Source organism: Anolis sagrei, chromosome 2 (assembly GCF_037176765.1).
Source record: "Anolis sagrei isolate rAnoSag1 chromosome 2, rAnoSag1.mat, whole genome shotgun sequence".
In the NCBI taxonomy this organism is placed as follows: Eukaryota; Metazoa; Chordata; class Lepidosauria; order Squamata; family Dactyloidae; genus Anolis; species Anolis sagrei.
In genome coordinates, this window is record NC_090022.1 from 246,647,883 (window position 1) to 246,671,937 (window position 24,055).

At 38.7% G+C, this 24,055-nt stretch overlaps 1 protein-coding gene across 4 annotated transcripts in view; it reads left to right on the plus strand.

Annotated features, from left to right (window-relative positions):
• The window catches only part of PJA2 (praja ring finger ubiquitin ligase 2), a 61,209-nt gene extending 50,721 nt beyond the window's left edge, over nt 1-10,488 (plus strand). For 3 of the 4 annotated variants that reach the window (XM_060761878.2, XM_060761881.2, XM_067464498.1), the window contains 3 exons: nt 7,098-7,212; nt 8,056-8,177; nt 9,820-10,488. In XM_060761878.2, coding sequence (XP_060617861.2) covers nt 7,098-7,212; nt 8,056-8,177; nt 9,820-9,948 — 366 coding nt within the window. In that variant the 3' untranslated portion in view covers nt 9,949-10,488. The remainder of the gene's footprint in view (nt 1-7,097; nt 7,213-8,055; nt 8,178-9,819) is intronic. The other variant, XM_067464497.1, reaches the window with a different exon arrangement.
• The last annotated feature ends 13,567 nt before the right edge of the window (nt 10,489-24,055 follow it).

A 24,055-nucleotide genomic window follows, 5' to 3' on the forward strand; every position in this document is an offset into this window, starting at 1 on the left:
AATTCAGTGAGTAATGGCCTCCCAGTTGCAGGACATGTTGAGACAGACAGCTGTGCAAAAGAAGTATCTTCCCCTTGACTGAGAAAGGGCTGAATATATATTTCCTCAGCACGCCTCTCTTCAGCACCTCAGAAATGGCTGCTTGGGGGAGAGTTGTGAAGCTTCAAAGATAGCATTTTATAGAGGGACACTGAGAAATATTGCATTTACTTCTTTGTATCAGCATACGAGCCAGTATCTAGACCACAGCTTTCCAAACTCTGTATTATGATATGTTGGTGTTTCAACTGCAGTGTGTAGGTGTGTCATACAAACGTAACAAGTCTATGAGAAATAAGCAATAAATCATATTGTTTAGAAAATATCAATGAAAGGTTTTTGTGAAATATGTTGTGTCTTATTGTCCTTTATAAGAGATTTGGACACACATGTAAATTGTAATACTTTCATTATTTAATTATTACAGTTTTCATGTGTGTCCGTATCTTTTATAAGGGGTTGGTTTAACTCTGGTTCTCTAGTTAAAATGGAATTACTGTTTCACAAGATGATGCATGTATAAAAAGCATGTCACCAACATGAAATGTTTAGAAAGCTCCGATCTAGACAATTGCTTATCACACTAAATTCCCATTAAAATCACTGGATCTTAGGTTAGCTGTGGCTAACTCTTCCTGTTGATTTCAGGTGATTCACTTGAAAATGCAAGCATAAATCTCTCTTTTTTTTCCCCCCAAGTAGATTCAATATCTAGAAAACCCATAATTTCCTGAAAATTTGATTTGAGCTTCATAGACTTTGTAAAATGGTAGGTTTGCACAAATGAGTACCAGTGCACCAACTTTTTTTCATATGTTTACCCATGTTTTCTCATACTCGTCAGTTCATTTCACTTGATGTGAAGATAAGTGAGAAATAATATGAACTGAAGATTCCATTGTAGGAAAGACTTGCTCCCATGATGCAAGAACAATGTACTTGGCAAATTCTTGGAAGAAACCACTAAATGAAATAACTGAAGATAGCTCTCCTTATCACTCAACATTTGAAAGTAGTCTAGGGAGCAGCACATTCTGTTGTGCTGTCTCTCTGCTTTCTGTGTGTGATTGGACATCATGGGCAAGATTTAGTTATTCGAAATTACCTTAAAAATATTTCACCCACCATTCTGAAACATAAAATTCATAAGCTGTTTCTGTAATTTTCCCCAGACTTACTTTTTCAGCATTAGACTGGGGCAATGTCTTCCTTTGGTGGGTTCTTTTAACCTTTCTCATAGCTCTTGGCTTTTTTCACTGTAGAGTATGATGGCCACATAACTTTGTTCATATAGATTCACTGTTCTTACAAAAAAGCTTAGTTAGGGAGCTTTTTTAGAACAATATAAATTGGAAGAATATGTTAACAAATGGCTGGCACAGACTGATTCAGAGGCTATAATTAGATTTACAAGTGAAACCTGATAAGATCCTGAGCATGATCCTTTAAGCCCTTTTATTTCATAGGCTTGCTTTGAAGACAGACTGTTTGCCGCTCATATTCAATTTCACCATGTAGAGAGCTCAATCATAACCCGTCTTTTAAAATCCATCTTTAGTTTTCTATCTCAATCTTTCTCTCTCTGTAGGAAAGGTGATTTCATTTTCTGTTAGTGCATGACATAAATGCATTAAAAAGGTAAAGGTAAAGGTTTTCCCCTGACATTAAGTCCAGTCATGTCTGACTCCGGGGGTTGGTGCTCATCTCCATTTCTAAGACAAAGAGCCAGCAGTGTCCATGGACACCTCCAAGATCATGTGGCCAGTATCACTGTGGAGCACCGTAGAGCATTTATAAAATAAAGTTTTCAGCCATGGATTGAGATGCTGTTGAGGGGTTGTTGTTGAGGAGTTGCCTCCACTGATAGTTTCTTTGAAAACAACAGTGCTTTTTACTAGTGTACTGAAGACATTGTAATGCCAGAGATAGCTTGAGAAGGCGCACCAGTGTGGTCTTTTGGGTCTGAAATATCAAATTAGTTTGAACTATTATAAATGCTGAAATCACCTCAAAAGGGAAAATAGATATTTGTGTTGTTGTATAATTACTGATAAGTTGAGTTCTTAGTATTCGTTGCTCTTTCCTCCTTTTAGTTTAGGTAGCATGGTATTCCTCAGAGATGTCCATGAGAATAATCTCAGCCAAGCTGTCAAACCTTTCACTTTGCTAGTAGAAAGGCAGCATCGGGACTCCTCTTGAGATTCATTCTGATTCATTGTGGGTGATTGGGAGCTAACTGTGCATCATAACATTTGCTCATTTGAAAACAATGGTACCATACCAATTAGGGGTTTTTGGTGGCATCATTAAGCACGCTGTAGGAGAAAATACAATACTTCAGACTATTCTCTTTTAAAAGATTGTATAAGTTGAGCATCCCTTATCCAGGATTCCAAAATACTTCAAAATTGTGTCCACAGGGGTGGCTGAGATAGTGACACCTTTGTTTTCCGATGGTTCAGTATTATTTAAAATAGCGTGTATCCTCCTGGATACATGTACAGATGTAACTGAAACATAAATGAATGTTCTGTTATTTCCAATATATCTTACCATGTGTGTATGCAAATACAGACTGTCCCCAAGTTACAAACATCCAACTTGCAAACAACTCATAGTTAAGAATGGGGCTGAGACAACAAGAAGTGAGAGAAATCTACCCCAAGGAAGGGAAATTCATCCCTGAAAGAGTTATTCTTTCCACTGGAGCTTTATCCCCAATCCTTGTTTCCACAACAAGCTATTTTTTTTTTCAAAACTCAATTACCACAAGGATAGAAAGTGAGGTTAAATCTTCTCAACAGGGGGGCACAGACAGCAAAACAAACACGACAGGGGTGTTAACACTTCCTTATTTTATCCAAATCCAAAAACTGTATATATTTGATTGGCATTATACTTAAGAAATGCACATACCTATCCTGGGTTGCTGTGAGTTTTTTGGGCTGTATGGCCATGTTTCAGTGGCATTAGCATTCTCTCCTAATGGAACATGGCCATACAGCTCAAAAAACACACAGCAACCCAGTGATTCTGGCCATGAAAGCCTTCAACAACACATAAAGCCTATTTTGTTCTTAACTTGGGGACTGCCGGTATAGGTTTTCCATTTTTTAAAAATATCTGAAATCCACACGTACATCCTGGAACTTGTAGTTTGGTGACACACTGGCATCCTTAGGAAGAGAAGCTAAAGACTTTGTAAAGCTACAATTACCAGGATACCATAGCATTAAGTAAACCATAGCAATTAAAATGGTGATAAGCTGCATTAATTCCACAGTGTAGATACATCCCGCAACACTTCTAGTCCCAAGCATTTCGAATTAGGGATATTCAGCCTATAATTCCCTTTGGTAGATAGTGAATGCTGTACTTAATTTGAACTTTGTTACTGATTGTAGGAATATCAAAAAAAATCCTATTTAGGATGCTATAACTGATAGATATTATTGCTTGGTAGCTTGTGGATTTGACGTTCTTTCAGTTGTTTACCAGGGGAATGCTGATGTTGTATTCAGAACATTGGATTAACAATGTCCAAACAGCTTGGTTTCAGTAGTAGACTTTTGGAGACAGTTGTAGAAGTTGGCTTAACTTAGAATAACACACATGGATTTTTCATTCTGTATACTGATTTGCCAAGGATGGAAATAAACATAGAGTTTATCAGTTAACATCTGCAGAAGACTTGTGCTGTAGAATAAAAGGATAGCTATATAAATAAATATGGTTTCTAACACATTTATCAAATACTTCTTCATAGAAAAAAGGATTTTGATTACATATATCTCTGCCACACCTTTCTAATTATTAGTAGCTAAACTAATAACTATTTTTCTTCTGTTGCCACAGTTGTTTTTAATCTCCTTAATTACAGATAATCTGGATTCTACCTGACACAAATCTGATTATTTTAGTTATAAGTGTGCTTACTGCCATGCCATAAGACATTAGTATAAGTTAATAGCATAGCTACAATTTGGGAATTACTGTCATAAAATTTCAGTACAGCTTTGAATTTGCCAAAGTCTTGAACAGTACAGCGTTCTCTCAGCCTCAGTCCCTTGCCTATACTAGGAAGATATTGGTTTGACTTGCACAGCTGTTGTAAGGATTAGAGAGGAATGTGTGTTCAGAGCCTTTTGAACACTTCAGATGCTCAGCAGAAATGTTAAATATTGTTATGCATCTTCATCTTTTTTGTTAAACCAAGGAATATATTTTCTGTTGAATATTTATAATAGCTTCTCTTTTACTAAGATGTGAGCTGAAAGAAGTTAGTCTAATAGCGTAAACCTAAATGCATTAAAATAATGCATAGATTTGGGTAATCGTATGGTGTATATTTACAGATGAGCTGCAAAGTACTTTGTCAGTAACCATATATCATTTCAGTATCTTCCCAGGGAGGTAAAATAAATTTATGAGCTCTTTCACTACATATTCTAAGCCACTATTATAGGTGACATTTGGATTCTGTTCAACAGCCTTGGCAATATATTCACATTGTGTAAAGTTAGGTTTGATAAATCAGAACTTAAATTGAAAATATGCATCTAATCTCTGTAAAGTGTAAGTACCAATTCAGCTGTAACAGCAAAAATGTCCTACCTGCTTATACTTTGTGGAAAGATTCTGTTGACAACTACACATTGGGATTCTATATAAAAGCTCTCATATAGGAATATGTTCTGGAATAAATATATTCACACATTTACACACCTTTGAGACAGGCAGGACCACTTTCTGGAGGTGCCACTTAGGCCAGCCACCTGATCAATACCAGAAGAATCTAGATTTATGTTGAGATGAAGACATTCAATTCAGATAGTTCTTTTACACTTTTATAAAAAGAAATTACCTTTTCTCTTACTTCAGGAATCATTATCTTAGAAACTGATATTTGACAACAGGTTCTAATTTGATACGAGGGTTGAATGAAAAGTAATGAATGAAAAGTAATGCCTCCACCTTCGTAACTCCTCAACAGATGGCAGTACTGGTATGCGGCAGGTACTGGCTTGTTCAGTAGACTCTCCTCTACAGTTCCATTTTGGCGGGATACATTAGCATTGAACGGTTGTGTTGTTAAAGTGTGAAGTATGGAACCCTGCGCAGACGGTCGGTCAGTGCAACTCATTGAATTCTTGACAGCAGAAGGTGTCATCCCAAAGGAGATTCATCAGAGAATGCAAGCTGTTTATGGTGATTATGTTGATGTGAGTACTGTGTGTCGTTAGGCGAGTAAGTTTAAAGATTTTGAGGTGGGAACATCTGAGTTGCGTGACAAACATAGGGTTGGACGTCCTGTGACAGCAACCACTGAGTCTCACAAGCAAAAGGTTGACAGTTGATTTAGGACAATCGTATAACTCAAAGAGAAATTTCAAGCACAATTGGCATTTCACAAGAGCGTGTGGGTCACATTATTGCTTTGCTTGGCTATCAGAAGATCTGTGCACGATGGGTACAGGATGCTGATGCCTGAAATGAAAGCGCATAGACTTGAAACTTTAGAGACTGGATCTCACCACAGCACGACATCCTCCATACAGTCCAGATTTAGCACCGTCTGACTTCCATCTGTTCCTGATAATGAAAGAAGATCTGCGGGGACATCATTATGCTTCTGATGAAGATGTTGAGAGAACTATGAGATGCTGGTTGCAGACTTCTTCCGTGATGGCTTCAGAAAACTTGCTAATCGTTGGCAGAAATGTATCCAATTGTCTGGTGATTATGTGGAAAAGTGAATAGTGGTAGTTAAAGAGCACATTCTAAGGATTATTTCTGTGTTTGATTTATTAAAATATTACCATCCAAACCAAAGTAACGCAGGTGGAGGCATTACTTTTCATTCAACTCTCGTATTACATATGGACTACACATTATTATTATTATTATAAATTTCATAGTTGAGAACGACAGGAAGTGAGATAAATCTACGCCTCATAAGGGAAATCCATTCCTGAAAGAGTTATCATGGGGAAAAGGCGTGTCCAGAAGCTTTATCACCCATCGTTGTTTCCACAACAAGTCATTTTTTTCAAAATCCAGTTATCACAAGGGCAGGAAGTTTGGTGATATCTTCTTTTTAAAAAAAACTCATATTTTTTTTGTTGTGTAAAAGAAAGAAAAAAAGAAAAATCATACATTAAAAAGAATATAAAATGTTAACAAGACATTATACGGCCATCTAATGAAAATCATATACAAAATATTAGTGACTATACAATTATCCCATCTTACCAGACCCCTATCTATTCTTATTTCTTAGCTTAATAAATTTCCTTTGTAGCTGCCTTCAAATCTACCTTTTTCTTCCTTTCCAGATACTTTAAATGCGAGCCTCCATTTATTTACAAATTCTTCATTATTTCCTCCTCTAATGCCATTAGGTAGCCTGGCCATTTGGATATACTCTAGTACTTTCTCTTGCCAATCTTTAATATGAATTAACTCTGTTTTCCCCTTCAAGATTTTTCTGTTATTAGTCTTTCTGCCACCAAGTTGTATTGTCAAATTTCTTCATCTCCTGCAGTAATACTCCTTCTGAATAATCCGAAAAAACACATTTTCAGGTTTTTCTTCACCTTTTTTGTGATCATATTGTTTCTATAACCATCTTTTTCAAAAAAAAATGTACTATATTTCAGGATCACCAAACATGAAAAAGAGCCTTTTTGCACCCTGTTCTTCCAGCAATCCCCAGGCCAAATGTTATCTGTTTTGGCCATTATCTCGGGGATTATATAAAACATTCTATACATACTTTCTCTAATTGAAACTCTCTTTTCATTTGAAGAATGAAGTTTATACTGTAATGACATTATTATAATTGTATAAATATTTATAGGCATAATTCCAGAAATGTAATCCTTATTAATCTAGGTTTTCTTCATTTTTCCCACTCAAAAACCCTAAACAGTCATTGTATATCCACTTTTTTCTGCAGTTGTTGAGCTTCACTCAACAGTTTTAAATGAAACCTAACAAAATAACAAAGCTTTGTTGACCTTATGTGTAAGAGATGTTACTTTTCATGCTTATTTTAGACTGCTTTGGCACATTTGGAATCCCTCGCCATTGATGTTGAGCAAGCTCATCCACCAGCTAGTAGAGAAAGCATAGACTGCCTGCCACAAATTATTATAACAGATGATCATAACGGTAAGAATCAATGTTACATTCTGTTTAAATATAACATTGAAATTCAGCACAAACTCCATACCCACAGGACCAATACCTGTCGTCTTACCTATCCGCATCCAGAAAAATGTGCCATCTGTAGCAATTTTCTATTCCTTAATGGCAATTATGTGATAACTTCTGGCAGAAGGCATTCATTTCAATAGTGTTCACTAATATCAACAGTATCCATGGTAAGAAGATTTTCAAGCTGTATGATAAATCCAAGAGGGTCCAAGGTCTTTTTATCATGTCAGAAGCGACTTGAGAAACTGCAAGTTGCTTCTGTTGTGAGAGAATTGGCTGTCTGCAGAGACATTGCCCAGGGGATGCCCGGATGTGTTACTATCCAGTGGGAGACTTCTCTCATGTCTCTACGTGGGAAGCTGGGGCTGACAGACGGGAGCTCACCCAGTCTCATGGATCCGGACTGCCGACCTTCAGGTCAGCAGTTCAGCCAGCACAGGGGTTTAAGTCATTGTGCCACCACGGCTCCAATGGTCCAAGTTGGCATAGATCTACATGTGGGCATATTACACCAAGCTAATGCCCACATAATTGCAGCCTGTGATGGCATGATCTGTGTTTTGCAACCATTAGTGTTAGCCTGATTTGACCTGCAATTGAATCTGGAGGCCATTTCCAGTTTTAGTTTTTGCCCCATCTTCGCTGCCGTATAATGCAGTTTAATGCAGTTAAACTGCATTCTGAATCTGCATTATATGGCAGAGTACATGTGGCTTTTGAAAGGGTTATATTATTAAATGTGCCATCATAATCTTTACAGTTAGAATTGCACGTTGATACATCTCTTGTTTTCCAAAGCTGTAGGTCAGGAACAGTGCTGTGCTATCTGCTGCAGTGAGTATATCAAAGAAGAAATTGTAACAGAACTTCCCTGTCACCACTTTTTTCATAAGCCTTGCATAACACTTTGGTTACAAAAGGTGTGTATTTGCTTTCATGTGTTACTTTAAAACTTGAGATTATTGTTTGTTTCTGTAAAACATTGACACAGTCAGCTTTAAATAGGCCATGGCTGTCTTTTTCCATGCTTTCAATTGTACTCATTAGGATGAAAATAGGGCTGGAAACATCATCCTGCTGCACCATGATTGGCAGCAAAACAGATGTTCATCACTCAGTATAGTTTCTGGCTGCTGAGATAGGTTTTGGAAATCAAATTGGGAGATAATACATACCGCTAGTTACATATTCATAACTCTCTGTGATCTAGAATTCCCACCATTCACCCTCACTAGCAATTAATCTATAATCTATAACGTAGAGTCTACCCCATCATTACTGTTATCAAGAAAAACAAAACAAAAAAAGTGGATGTTTGATGTGCTGTGTCAGAAAGTTCCCATTTAACATAAGAGAGGCTCTGGTCCAGAGCTCTTGTGTTCACTCCACTGTTCTTACGATGCTCTTGTTTGGTAGGTTTGCACCACTGTTTTCAAAATTGGTGTGTTGGTTCAGTAAAAAAGTCTACATGTCTTAAGTAAGTGACTGGCATGCTGCAAAGTAGACCAAACAGCCTCAAGTGATAGTATGGAAGATTTGAAATCACTTGCAGAATGCACAGTTTTATTTACTGAAAATTTGAGCTAGAGAGATTGTTTTAGCAATGTTCAGGGCCTTGTATGATGGAAATTTGATTAGGTCAGAAAACCTTCAGAAGCCTCTGCTGCACCAGGGGGTGGGGAGCTAATATGGTGGAGCAGAGAGAATAAAGTGCAACATAAGGATGGGTTTCTTGCAGAACTACCATGTTTACTTGAGTATAATACACACTTGCTTGTGATGCACACCTCAATTTTGAAGGAAAGCATTACAAAAAAATATCGTTGTTGAATGTAATGCATGGCTCCCCCTTTCCCGTTGGACGTTGTGCTGTCTGCCTCATAATGGACAACAGACAAAGGAAAGCTGTGCTGCTCCATCAGGCTGAGTAGCTGCTTCCCAACTAAGGCCTTATTTACAAGGCCTTCAAACCTGAGGGGTCGGTTTTGAAGGCCTCCTGAATGAGGCCAGTTGGGAAGTCTTATCCCAGCATCAAGTTTGCCAGCCTCAGCCTGACAGAGGGGCGTAGGCGGGTTTGCATGCACCATTCTAGTGCAATATTGATTTTAATGTGCACCTCATTTTGGCTATGTAATATAACCATAAAAAGGGGAGCATTACACTCGAGTAAATATGGTACTTGAAATTAGTTTTCTGAAATGTAGTCTCCTTCACATAGTGTGAATGTTTGCTGTGGACTTTAAACAAATCCTATTTGACAGAGTCTTTAAATCTTCAATAGCATGTCTTGCCACCTTGTGTGATTAAGAAAGATGTCCCAACTCAGCCACCAAAGGCAACCTCCAATTTGCTTTTATTAGAAAAATCCCTCTGAAGTTGACACAGCCACTTTGAAGCAGGCAACATGAGGATTGTGATCAGTGTTAACATAATTGGATCCTTAGTTCACTTGTTCTCCTACATAAAGGTCTTCAGTCTAAATGTATTTGAAGCCTACTTTTTGACATTCTTGAGATACCAGGCTGCATTGCCATTAATTGGGGGTATTTTTCTCTCATCTAGTCAGGAACGTGTCCTGTGTGCCGTCATGTACTTGCACCTGTGCTTCCGGAGGCTGGCACCCCTGCCGTCACCTTCTTGCCCGATCACGATTCTGCTCCTTCAGTCCACAGTACTTCAGGAACACAATAAAATGAACACCTGAAAAGATAGTCTCGTCCATCAGATCTTGCTGTAAATTTTTCCTGTTTAATTACAATGTGAAATTGCTTTGTATGTAAGTATATATAAATACATATAAATATGAAAACACTTAAAGTATATGATAGTTTAGAAAGAGAATGTCTGAGCTTTCTGAATGACTTAGGTTGATAGTAAAGAGTTAGAATTATTGAAATGAAAGGTGTAAAAAAGATTGCACTAACTTTCTGCAGTAAAACACATTGCTGACTAACATTAATGTCTAATGCTTACGTCTGAGGGAATGACAAAAAATATGGCACTTGTCCTCAAGTTAATACAACTGCAGTGCAGTTGGAGCTTACAAAAGTTATGCATATATCCTGTTTTATCTTATATAATATTTTAAGCTTGGGTTGTTTCCTTTTGTTTAAAATTAGTGCCACAATTTGTTTGTACATAGCTCTTTCATATTTGCATCAAATGTGAAGATGTTCTGTGATCACTGCAGTAGTATACTTTGTTTCTCTGGAAATAAACAGCATAATCATACATTTCCCTGTGATTTCATAATAATTCTGTGTGTGTGCATTTGTAAGGGAAATATTTTGTGTCAGGCTACTTTATGCAATTCACAAATCTACACCAACCAGTGCCTTTTGTAAAAGCTCAGTGAACATCAACTGAATGGTAGGAACTAAATGGCTTGGTGCAGGATGAGAGAGCCTTGTTTCTTCATTTTTCATCAACTGCTGGTATTTGGATAGGGATAGTTTTTATTAGAATTGTGCCAGGGAATGGAGGTTATACAAAAGGGGTCTCATACTGTGTGCAAAGCTGAAATATTTTGGAAAGAAATTAGATACTGTTTCACACAAAGTTTACACACAGCACAGTGTCTCAACAAATTAATATTCAAAATCTTCTCCCACCTTCATAGTAAAGTGAACTGCTTGGTCAAAATCCTATTTGCCCATAACCTCTATTCTCTTTTACATATTTTAAGAAGCAAATAAGATCAGATATCTCCAGGATTGGAGAATTTGTGCAGGTCTTTAGCAACAAAAATAATGTGTGTATAGTTTACATTGGGGGCTAGAGCAGGGGTCCCCAAACTAAGCCCCATGGGCAGGATGCAGCCCTCCAAAGAAGACTTGGGTTCACCCTGAGTCTGAAAAGACTTGAAGGCACACAGCAACAACAATCCTAATTAACTTGACCATCTCATCAGCCAAAAGCAGGCCCACACTTTGCATTGAAATAGTGACAAATTTATTTTGGTTAAAATTGTTCTTCATTGTAAATATTGTATTGTTCTTTCATGGTTTTTTACACTACAAATATGAAATGTGCAGTGTTCATAGGCATTTGTTCATGCTTTTTTTTCAAACTGTAGCCTGTCCCCCAACAGTCTGAAGTTTGAGGACCCCTGGGCTAGAGTGAGCCATAGAGATGAAGAATCAGTCAATTGCTACATTTCCCCTCCTTTTTTAACACTTGTCAGAATTTATCCATCACTTATTCTGGTGGAATAGGTTTTGAGCAAGGCTTCATCAGGACAAGAATTTGTGGGGGAGGTTGTTGTTGTTCATTCGTTCAGTCATCTCCAACTCTTCGTGACCTCATGGACCAGCCCACGCCAGAGCTCCCTGTCAGCCGTCACCACCCCCAGCTCCTTCAAGGTCAGTCCAGTCACTTCAAGGATTCCATCCATCCATCTTGCCGTTGGTCGGCCCCCCTTCCTTTTACCTTCCACTTTCCCCAGCATAATTGTCTTCTCTAGGTTTTGCTATCTCCTCATGATGTGGCCAGAGTACTTCAACTTTGTCTCTAGTATCCTTCCCTCCAATTAGCAGTCGGGCTTTATTTCCTGGAGGATGGACTGGTTGGATCTTCTCGCAGTCCAAGGCACTCTCAGAACTTTCCTCCAACACCACAGTTCAAAAGCATCTATCTTCCTTCACTCAGCCTTCCCTAAGGTCCAGCTCTCACATCCGTAGGTTACTACAGGGAATACCATGGCTTTGACTATGCGGATCTTTGTTGCCAGTGTGATGTCTCTACTCTTTACTATTCTATCGAGATTGGACATTGCTCTCCTCCCAAGAAGTAAGCATCTTCTGATTTCCTGGCCACAGTCTGCATCTGGGGGAGGGAAAGGGGATAATTCAGTGCTGTACTCCCAAGGCCGTCACTTTGCAGTTTCCAGAACATACCAGAAGTAGCAGCTAGGCTGTATTTAAAAATCATACAGGACTATTTATTAAAGCTCTCACAGCATTGTTGCAATTCTTTTATCTCCTACTCCTACAGCCTCCTGCATAACTAAAGTCATAACTTAAAGACATTTTGTTAGAAATGAAGGAAAGGAAATGTTCTCAAGTTTCCTAGCAAATAAAAGGTCCTTTCATTCCTTTTTTATACAGAACCAAATAAAATATCAGGAGTGAAACTCTGGCAAGAAGGGCAACCTTTGTCCTGCTGGCAACTCAGGTGTGCACTTCATTTGGACAGAGTGGATTATTACATAGCCCAACCCACATTTTTTTCTTTGTGTCATGTTTTTCAGACCTGTTCTTGGGGGTTATTTGGAGTTCTGATTTAGAAAAGTATATTGGATAGACCACATTAGCTTTTAGTTTCTTAGATATGGTTACCATGATTTCTGATAGGCATGTAGATGAAGACTGGTGTATGACATATGCCCTGTACTGCAAAACTAGCACTGATAGGGGGGAACTGGTAACATTTTTTTGGAATCAGAAGATCAGATATATCCAGAAACAGGTCTAACATTTGAGTTGGTCAGTGTTATTTTTTTCTTGATGATTACTTGGTAAATGGTGAAATAAGTATTCATCTCAACTGATACTATTTTAAAGGGAGCCTTTCCTGTCACTATGTCAGCTGAAATTTTAAAGGATGCCTTTCTTGTCACTATGTCAGCTGGAATGAAATCATTGACTTTCACTAGAGTTTCTGATTTTGGCATTCATGGAGCACCCATGCATGGTACAGCCCAAGGCAGGCATGTAGCCAAGGGGGGGGGGGCTCGGGGGGCTTCAGCCCCCCCCCCCCGAATTTTTCATGGTGGTTCGCGAAAAGGCCTTACTGGTGCATTATTTAAACTGTTATGTTTATTCATATCATGATCTGATAACCATACTCAATACATCCCATATGCATGGGGGTATTGGGGTAATGATACAAAAGGTTTGCTAGGCTAGACCCTCTTTCACTCAGACTCAGCCCCCCCCCCCCGAAACTCAGCCCCCCCCCCCGAAACCCCCCCTGAAAAAAAATTCAGCCCCCCCCCCCCGAAATGAAATCCTGGCTACGGGCCTGGCCCAAGGCTACTGGTTTGCAGCTAAATTACCTTTGTGCAACTTTCAGCCAAGGAGCACCTTTTGCACTATAAAAGTATATCTGCATTGTGGTCCAATAATTCTTTTTCCAAAACTCTCTTTATGTTGATATAAATTCACCAAAATCAGTCACTTGAATGCTGTTATTGCAGTTCTATATGTGTGCTTTGTGAAGCTAGACTACTGGATTAGTGATGGAAAATAAGTGTCTACAATGCAGCTGTTCACCATTTGTAGACATAACATGAAAATCTATTTGAAAAGTAGTAGCAGCAGAAGATTAAGTTTAGTAAGAGTGGTGAGATAGAATTATTATTATTATTATCATTATTTATATCCCACTTTTTCTCTCCAAAAAAGGATTCAAAGTAGCTCACAATGAAACCAATACAATACAATTGAAACCTAAAAATATACAAACATTAAAATAGAATTAAACAGTATTAAAATAAATGGTTAAAACTCTGAAAATCACTATGATTCCTCTGCCTGTGATGTCTCTTGTTCATGGGTCTTACAAGAAACCAGCAATAAAAAAAAACTGGGTGTTTGCTATGAATTATATGCCAAGCAAATTTGATCGCATCAGTACCATTTAGTGACTCACCCATCACAATAGTAATGCACATGACAGTAGCTTTAGCTTCCTGATGACCCTCTTCAGCTACTTGGTTGACATCCTGTCATAGACACCACGCAATCAGGATGTGAAGAATGTGGCATTTACTCAAGGTAGTAGCCAAAACCTCTCAGTTTTTTGGCTACCATGGAGTCCAAAACACAACAAGCAGCAATTACAACTAAAACCATCTTGAAAGGGAAGACTAGAACCATAAAGGGAATAGAAGAATGCTATTTTCATTTTGTGTCTTGTATGTAGATCAGTGCTCCACAACCTGTGGCCCTTCAAGTGTTTGGAACTCCCAATTTCCAGAAGTCCTAAGCAGTTTCTCCAATGATCAAGAATTCTGGAAGCCAAAGCCCAAAACACCTGGAGGGCCACAGGTTGTGCCGGCCTGATGTCCAGCAGGACTATTGAGGTGAAGATTTCTTTTGGTGTGAGAGAATTGGCCGTCTGCAAAGATGTGGCCCATGGGACGCCCAGATTAGTTACCATCCTATGGGAGGCTTCGCTCATATCCCCATATGAGAAGCTAGAGTTGCCAGAGCGGAGCTCACCCCACTCCCCAGATTCGAACCGTCAACCTTTCAGTCAGCAGTCCTGCCGGCACCAGGGTTTACACCATTGCGCCACCGGGGGAAGGTGAAAGTTGTGCTTCGGAAAGCAAGAACTGCAATGTTGGGAGTATGGTGCAATACACAATAGAACAGGTAAGTTTCCTGAGATGGGAGAAGATGATGGCCAGAATTTCCTTAGGAATTTCCATGTGCAGGAAACAAAATTAATCAATTCCTCAACAAAGAGTTGCTGCCACATTACTACATAGGTTGACCAGGAAAGTTACTAAATGTAGGACAAAATCAATATGCATTGGCATACTTTGGTGCAGTCTTGTTACACAGCCCTACAATTCACTAACAGGATTCCTTATCACCTTTGCTACATTGCTAAGTATGTGTAAAGTTGGACAAGGTCACAATAGGTGATATGAATTGATATGTGTAAAAAACATGAAAAAATAAATCTGAATTCCTGTTTCACCAATGGCAGAGTTATCTATGAGTTTGAATCCTAAATTAAGTGAATAAAGTCTGATATTGTTTCTTGGATAAGATTATTATTTCTTAATTATATATGTTTCCCTTCCACAAAAGATCAGGCAAAAAGTATCTGAGAATAAACTCAGAAATGCAACTAGAATATAAAACATCTCTTTATCTAAAAGTCAACATATGTATGTTTGTATATTTGAACCACAAAGGCTCCTACACGGCTTGATGGATTTGGACCAAATTTGGCACACGTATCCTTCATGGTCCAACTTAAAGTACTGGTGGAGTTTGGGGGGGGGGGGGGGGATGTTGACAGGATGATGGGAGTTGTAGTCCACCTACTTCCAGTGAGCCATATGAATCCCACCAACAGTGGACCTGGACCTAGCTTGGATCGCATCAGCTTCACAACTCAACTTTAAATACTGTTAGTCATAGGGGCTATATAAAAGGATGATGGGAGATGCCATTCATCCACATTGGGAGAGTTGCATGATTCCCACCCACAACTAAAAGTGTGACTCTCCTCTAAAACAAAAGAAAAGCTCAGCCTATTTGCCAGGCTGCATCTCCCAACATCTTTACCCCTTTTGTATGCAGGCTGGGAAAGATCAGACTTGCAGCCCAAGAAGAAGACTGAGCTGTCTGACTGGTTAGGAAGGTAGCTGCAAGTTGCAACCAGCCAGATGTGGGGCTGATGGGAATTGCAGTGGACCAGAATCAAATGCAAGAGTCACTAGTGGGTTTTCATGCCGAGTACATGAGGAGCATTATGGTAAATAGGTATATTTGTTTATTTAATCAAGTTAGGCAACTGGAATACCTTTTTAAAAATCCATAGGACAGGGCACTCCGAAAAAACAAACACAACGAAACTACTGTGAGTATGTGAGACAACCAAACAATGTTTAGAAATGAGTGCGAAAGACCCAGCTGAGATCACAAAAGGCCATTAGAGCCAGGTGTTGTCCATTCCAGAGGTACTGCTTTGTTTTTCAGCCTGGGGATAGAACCATCCCTACAATTGTAAAACAATTAGTTTTTCTAATAAATAGCATTACAAAATGCAAACCCTGGCAACAGCAGGTGCATACACTAACATTTATTAAAACATAAGATCGATTACAGATAATGAACACCCACCAATGAAGAAGAACCTATCTAGTGAAATGCTCCTTTTGCTGGAACCCAGTTTAACTGCCACAGAAAACCTTTTTATTCAGAGATTTTGAACAGTTGGTGGAAGAACAGCAAAGAAAATGGGAATCCCTTGGTATGAAGTTCCACGGCCAAGGGATGGCTATTAGGTAAGCCAATCATCATTTTTTCCTGGGGACGAAAATAATCTGGGTGTGCTAATATGAAAGGGTGTGGGCGGGTTAGCCTGAGTATGATTATTATAGGGCTTTGCACATCAAACAGACCAGTAGTATCCTTAATACTCCTCCAAAGTTGCCAAATAATTTGTGAAGGTAGCTGCATGCCCTAATGCTTATAGTCATTTGAGTGTTGAGCTAGGACTATTGGGTTTGAATGCCAGCTCAGCCATAAGACACACCCTCCCATTTAAAAGGAGAGCAATGACAAAGCACATCTGAAGAAATGTTGCATGAAAACTCTCAAGACTCCTATTAACAACAAATTGTCCAAATGAGAGAATATAGGCAAGCATGTGTCACGGGAGCCAAATGCAGGATAAACAGGATGGGATGTAATTGTGTTAGCCTCAACTGTGCACTGCTGAGACTTGGGCTGAATCTAGAAATACACTCAAACTGTACGTTTGAGTTACCAGGAAATGTAACCCTGTATAATGGATCCCCTTTCCACCTTTCAATTTCTCAAAGGACATTTATCTTGTATGAGCTGAGCCTTCATCTGGTCCAGGGCTTCTGAAATGGTGAGTCCTGACCCCAAATGAGGTTGTCCTTAGTTGAATGTTGGGATCCGGGACCCAAAACTTTCTTCGGAACATCACCTAGTGGCTGTTTTAGGCATTTATACAGATCTGTTGTGCAGTGTTTACATTGGATTCTGCAGGAGATGCTTCAGCTGTGCTTCATAAACAGAAAAATTAGCCTGTTTAGCAAACCTGATGCTGATATGTTACCAGTAAATGTCTGAGTTCTATACCTATTTCATATACCTATATATCTGAGGTCATATAATAATTTCTCGGGACAAAAGGGTCAAAAAAGAAAAGTTTAGGAAGCCCTGATCTAGTCCATTTTCACATCAGATGATTTTTCTCCACCAAAAAGTTATTCTATATAAATGGAATTTGAAGCCCATGCACTCTAGCTGACGTCACTTAAAAATGACTTTTCCAATCCTGTCATTTACATGCCTGTTCTAAAGTATAAATCCTATTGAGTTGAGTGGAACTTATCCCTGATAAGCACATAATAGGATTGTAGCCTAGTATCTTTATTTCTGAATAAAGACCCATTCTCAATGACTGCTAGTTTCCATATTGGGAAACATTCTGCAAATGGTTTGAAGTTTTGGTTTCAGCTTTAAACAGCAGAATTGAGAATAGAGACCTAGACAGCTGTTGCGTTTTCCCGCTCCTTCGGCCTGCCATCTGTTGTTGAGCTCAGCTCTGGCTGTTCTCTTGTGGCAACTGGCCCCAAAGTAAATTTCTCAAAAGACAGTGGCATCTTAACATGCATTTGTAGTATTAATCCGTGTATTTTAATTTACAAATAAACTAGTAGCTGGTTTTAACCATACAGTCAATCAGGGGAGGGGGGGTAGTTAATTGAGCTTCAGCTGTTATTGGATTGATTATACTTGGGCTGGGAGCATTCCATAGAATTGCACTGGAGTGTTTAGAGGGGCTCACTTCCAGGGGGATATTTTTGGAGCATAGAAAATTGAAAACATGGGTATTGAATCCATAGATAAGAGTGTCAGTCATGTTGTATGCTACATTCACTGAAATACCCATATGCCTGTGGGTTAGATAACCCACCCCCACCCACTCGTTCTTAGTGGAAATCAGTATTTCTCAAATGGTGCTCCTCCAGGTGTTCTGGATTTCAAGTCCAAAAAATCTTAGCCAGTTTACAGCTGTTAGGAATTGTGGGAGTTGAGGTCCAAAACACCTGGAGGAACTTGTATATCAGCCTGTAATTGTACCTGATGTTCATGTTGATATTCATAATGAGAATAGGGATGATGTTCATGTTGATGTTCATGAAGGGAATGGGGATGTTGATCCAATTCCTGGGTCATGGTTTGGTGGTTTTGGGAATGAGGGGTCGCTTGGGCCTGAATGGAGTTTTAAAGAGAGGGCAGAGTTGCTGCAAGAGCATTCTCAAGGTCCCAGGCTTGGGAAAAGCCTTTCACCGCAGTTTCCTGGTCAGTTATCTGAGAATGAAGTTGATTTTGAGGTACCAGGTGCAGGAGTTGATTATGGAAGTGAGACCTTGAACGGGAAATGAAGCTTTAGTAAACAGAGGCAGTCCATGCAGCAATTAAGACACTCAGCTCAGCTTCAACAGAAGATAGATAGTAAACCAAAATTCAGAAAGAATCTGTTCCTAACAGTTCTGGAGTGGGAAGAGTTTATAAATGATTTGTGAGAGACTATTTCTTCAGTTGAGGCAATGTCAGAATAATGTCAGAAACTGCTCTTGAATCCATGAATAAGTTTCATTCACCAAGGTTGGCCTAGCTCATGTTTTGCCTATGGGATATGCTTCTGTATTGTTCATGGATTCAAGAGCCTAGTTTCATGGATTTTCTTGCACTCTTTGTTCCTGTCTTCCTTTGTATCAATTGGATTTCTTTCTCTCTCTCTCTTTTTTTTTTTTTTACTAAGGATTACTTTTTACTGCTTTACCTACATATATCCCTAAATAAACTGCTTGCTGATTTTACCTAGCTGGTGTGGTGTTTAAAGTCAGAGGTGATTCTGCTGTGGAGTATGACAGCACAATTTGAGAAACTCTGGTGTAGATGAATGACACTAAACCAATCATTTAATACCACTGGGGGGTAAACATTTATATAGAATTGCATGCAATATTGCAACCAATAGAAGTATATATTGTGCTGCAGTATTGTAAATAAATCTTTGCATGGATAAAAAAACGGGGGGCAAATATTTTTGGGAAGTCTTTTTTAAACAAATCTTGAACAGTGTAGACCACTTTCTGATGTGAGACGGACGGCATAATGGCTCTTGGAACATCTGAAGTATTTGAGTCCATTACAGAATATTATGCCTAATACAATAGCCCTTTTCTCATTTGCTTAAGGTTATATGTTCAGCATCCAGTGTTTTATTAAAGGGAACTACTTGGAGTCTTTCAGTGATAACACTGATTAATAATGCCTTGAAGCTGATAGTTGCTTTGACAGTTCTGAAAATGGAAGACCCAGAGTTTAAAAAAACTAGTGCACAAGTATTTCATCTTGTAAATTGAAGCACAGTAGTCAACTGTGACCTATTAATGTAGAGATGATCTCTATCAAAGTAAAGATAGCTCAGGATTAGAACAGTTCAACTAATACAAATAAAATACTAAACCAGGATCTGATGTTACATTTCTAAAGAATTCCATGACCTGCTAGAGCAAAACCTGAAAACTGACATGTAGTTGCGCTTTAATCAATTTCTTCTGAAAAATCTGCTCCCTGAATTGCTGGTGTGATCATGCCGGAAATGTCAAACTTGGTAAGATTTATACTAGGATGAATTATATTTATTTTAAATATATATATAAATATTTTGGACACAATATTTTGTGAAGTTGTGACTGAAGCTGGAATTTATAAAATCATAAGAACTTTAAATAGCTAGCATGTTCAATTCATTTCTGCCTCCCCATATAGCATCCACAACCCAATAATTTAAACATCTTTATAATACCAAGAATAGTTGACAGTATATATTCTATCTCCCTGTTTCTCCTGGTTGACAGAATCTCACAATTCTATACAATATACTATCATTTTGACTGCTAGAATATTGAGCACGTAATGCTGTCAAACCATCATTCTGCCTGAAGATCATTATTTTATTTTTGTCATCTGTATTAGAGAGTGGTGGCAGCGCTCATTAAGGAGAAGTAAGTGCTTCTTGACCTTAATTCCACAACAAATGCTTGCAGATGTTCCAGCTTCATAGCTGCCAAATATTTGTTATCGGGAAACTCAATTAACAATCGCAGCTTTAAAAAAAATAGAAATCATTTTCTGTCACTTCTTCTGTTGCGGAATTACCATATATACTGATGCATAAGTCAACTTCATGTATAACTCTAGGGCAGATTTTGGGACAAAATTGTGGATTTTGATATGACTTGTAGATAGGTCGATCATCATTCTGTGAGAGGGGAAAGCACCAATTTGCCTTGGAACCCCTCTCCCCATGCCCCTGGCTATTACTACCATTTCCCCAGGTATCCAGAAAGACTAGACACTGCACCAAGTGGGAGGGAGTAGAGGGAATTGGGTCTTCTTTTAGGTCCTCCTGGGATAGTCTAAGCACTCTCCTTTCAACACTTTACTCAGAGATGTTTCCTTTCCTTGATAAGAGTTAATATACAGTACCCATGCTGATCCATGCATAAGTCAACCCAGTTTTGGGTTTTGTTTTAACTGTAATTTTAAGACGTATACATGAGTAGATAGATAATGTCCTATATCCATCTGTTATTCACAGCTGGAGTAGATCCCACAAAATAAGTAAGGTATAGATTAACGATTCAGTACTTGATTCAATTGGCTCCTCTAAGTGAGACAGCTTCACCTTTTCTGCTTGGTTGCAAAAAGCAGTTCTGTATGAATACTGTTGCTGATCATATGGCCTAATTTTTTTCCTAAGCATTGGAGTTTGAGAGAAGGAGGGTTAATGTTGCCAGAATCACTCTCAAAACCTCTGCCTGAAAGTCACTGTCAAAAACATCAGTTGAATAATGACATTGGCAAGTTACAGGTGAATGGCTCTAAGTGCCTTGGAATCTGCTGGAGATTCCTCTCCAGCAGATTCCACTGGAAGATGAGAGATGTTCCACATTTCCTAGAAGATGATGTGACCTATGTGTCTGTGAAAGAAATAAAAGGCAACTTATCATTTCAACATTCATACTAGGAGGTTGGCTTGATAGAGAATAAAACATATTGCCTAATACAGATTTTGTCTTTTTAATGGCCAACACATAACAATGACCACAGACACAAAGATAATTCATTCTAGGCCCTAAGGATTAATAGCAATTTAAGTGCCACCTCTGGAGTCTATTTTGGACTATGGCTAAAAGAAATCCGTGAGTCAGTTACTCTAATGCCAGCATCTGGCCTTTGTCGTAACTTCTTTATTGAAATCAACAAATTCTTTTCTTACAGAGGAATGAGCTTTCTCAACTGTGTTCTCAAAACCTATCCAAATGGCAGAGGACAAAATTTAATGTCTTTTAAAACTGCCTGTATCTTTTTAAAGCCAATTCTGGCTTAAAGTTGACTTCATTGTATTTAACTTTTAACTTTAGTTCATATCTTAAAAGCAGCCTCTCTCTTTTTCTTTTCTTTTTCTTTTTTTTTTTTTTGCACAGCTTTTGTTTACGAAAGTACAGGCAGTCCCTGAGTTACAAACATCTGACTTACAAATGACTCATAGTTAAGAACGGGGTGAGACAACAGGAAATGAAAAAAACAACCCCTCGGTAGGGAAATTCATGTCTGAAAGAGGTATCATGGGGAAAAGCTGCCCTAACTGAAGCTTTATCACCAATCCTTGTTCCCACAGCAAGCCACATTTTTCAAAATCCAATTATCACGGAGACAGAAAGTGAGGTGAAATCTTCTGAATAGAGGTATAGACAGGAAAACAAACACCACAGGGGTGTTAATCCTTCCCTATGTTATCCAAAGATGTGTGTGTGATTGGAGTTACCTATTCTGACTTGCATAGAAATTCAACTTAGGAACAAACCTACAGAACCTATTTTATTCATAATTTGGGGACTGCCTATAGTAGACCCACCAAAGCTTTATTTCCATGGCCTGGAGGAAAAACTCTTGATTTGTAAATTAGGTCATTAAAGGTAATTAAGAAAGTGTAGAATTCACAATCTCTGTATCCTTTTAGGACTCACCTAAGCAGGTTGAGCTTTGATGTTTTTCATAGGACTTTGCACTGCTTGAAACCCACTTCTGACCACTCTAAATTCAGAGAGAAAAGCAATGGTCCTGAGGTCATGTGGACAATCAATCTCAGATTCTCTCTTTATCCAGAGAGAATTGTTCCAGCTAATTAGCATCTAATTAGCTAGTTATTCCTCTGTTTGCTTTCTCTGCCTTGAGCACAAGGCAAAGACATCAGTCTGCCATGGTCTCCGCCTGGACGTCCAACTTAATTTCTCTGACCTAAAAATACTACTTCTACTAATGTTTTCAACTAAAATCAAAATAAAACAGAAACTTATTGTAACCCCCTTTCCTCATTAGAAAACAGATAAAAACCTGAAGGAAAAGAGATGTGTTTATTTATTTACAGGAAGACTTAGCATCATTGGAGTAATTTCCACACCAGTAACAAAATTGACTCTATTGAGGGAAATGTTCCCCAATTATGAGTAGTTTTTCATGTCAGCTACGTCACGGGCAACCAGGGCATGTCACTTGGGCACTCCAGTACACACACCATCTGGTACTTTGTTCATCAGCTATTTCAAAAGTAATTGGGGAACATATGTCAAATGGTGCCAAATGTACATTTGGTCTTCGGTAACTAGACCTTCTGCATGCTCTCAGCTGGTCAAACAATTGTCTCTCATCTGATTTCATTTAGTGTGAAAATACAGTTCAACTACTGCTATCCCCAGATTGTAACCCAGCTGGGCCTCTCATACTGCATTAGGCTGCCTGCCCAGGTAAACATGTCCCTTCAAAGTATCTCAACATTGCAATAATAACACTTCAATGTCATTGGTTCTCGTAATTTATCTTCCTGAAATTTTCTATGTTTTTAAAATTGATTTTGAAATAGTTTCTGAACTGGTTTTAATTGTGTCAAAATTTACATGTTTTTAATTTGCTATGTTTGGAAGATGCCTTGGGCTAAGTACAAGTACCAGGAAAAAGGTGGCATATAAATAAATAATTTATATGCTGCCAGAATAGGTATTTACCTCTGACCATCTGTTCTTAAAGTTTTGAGTCATCCTTGATATGCTATCATGATCAAACGTACTGGAACATACTTAGTCCTAACCTTTTTTATATACTGGTTTTAAACCACTTCATTGGATGTGTTGCAATAGCAGATTCCCATATTAGTTTAGTGTTTACACCTTATTTTATTTTTCTGGTTATTTAATATTTAATGTTTATTTTACTTAAGTGATATTTGTCCTGACTGTTCTAATGTAGCACAAATCCTATGTAAAATCAAACTACGTATTTTTGACATTAATATTGAAATCTCAAATTTATACAGAAAGTCTTTAATTTCCTCTGCTTGGAAGCCACCTTGGATCCAGCTCCAAGAGAACGTCAGCATATAATAGAAAGGAAAGGAGGAAAACCTATGTTGGCAGCATGGTCATTTATTCCTGAATTCAACCACCTATTCCTAACTAATCCATCTAAAACACAGACATGTGCTTTTCATCTCGAGAACAGACAAGCATCCTGCGCTCTGAGGATTACCTGGGAAGGAATCCCACTGGAGCATTGCAGCGCACCCAAATATCTGGGAGTCACTCTGGACCATGCTCTTACCTACAAGAAGCACTACCTGAACATCAAGCAAAACGTGGGCGCTAGAAACAATATCATACGAAAGCTGACTGGCACAACCTGGGGATCACAACCAGATACAGTGAAGACATCTGCCCTTGCGCTATGCTACTCTGCTGCTGAGTATGCATGCCCAGTGTGGAACACATCTCACCACGCTAAAACAGTGGATGTGGCTCTTAATGAGACATGCTGCATTATCACGAGGTGTCTGCGCCCTACACCACTGGAGAAATTACACTGTTTAGCCGGTATTGCACCACCTGACATCTGCCGGGAAGTAGCAGCCAATAGTGAAAGGACCAAGGCAGAGACATCTCCAGCTCATC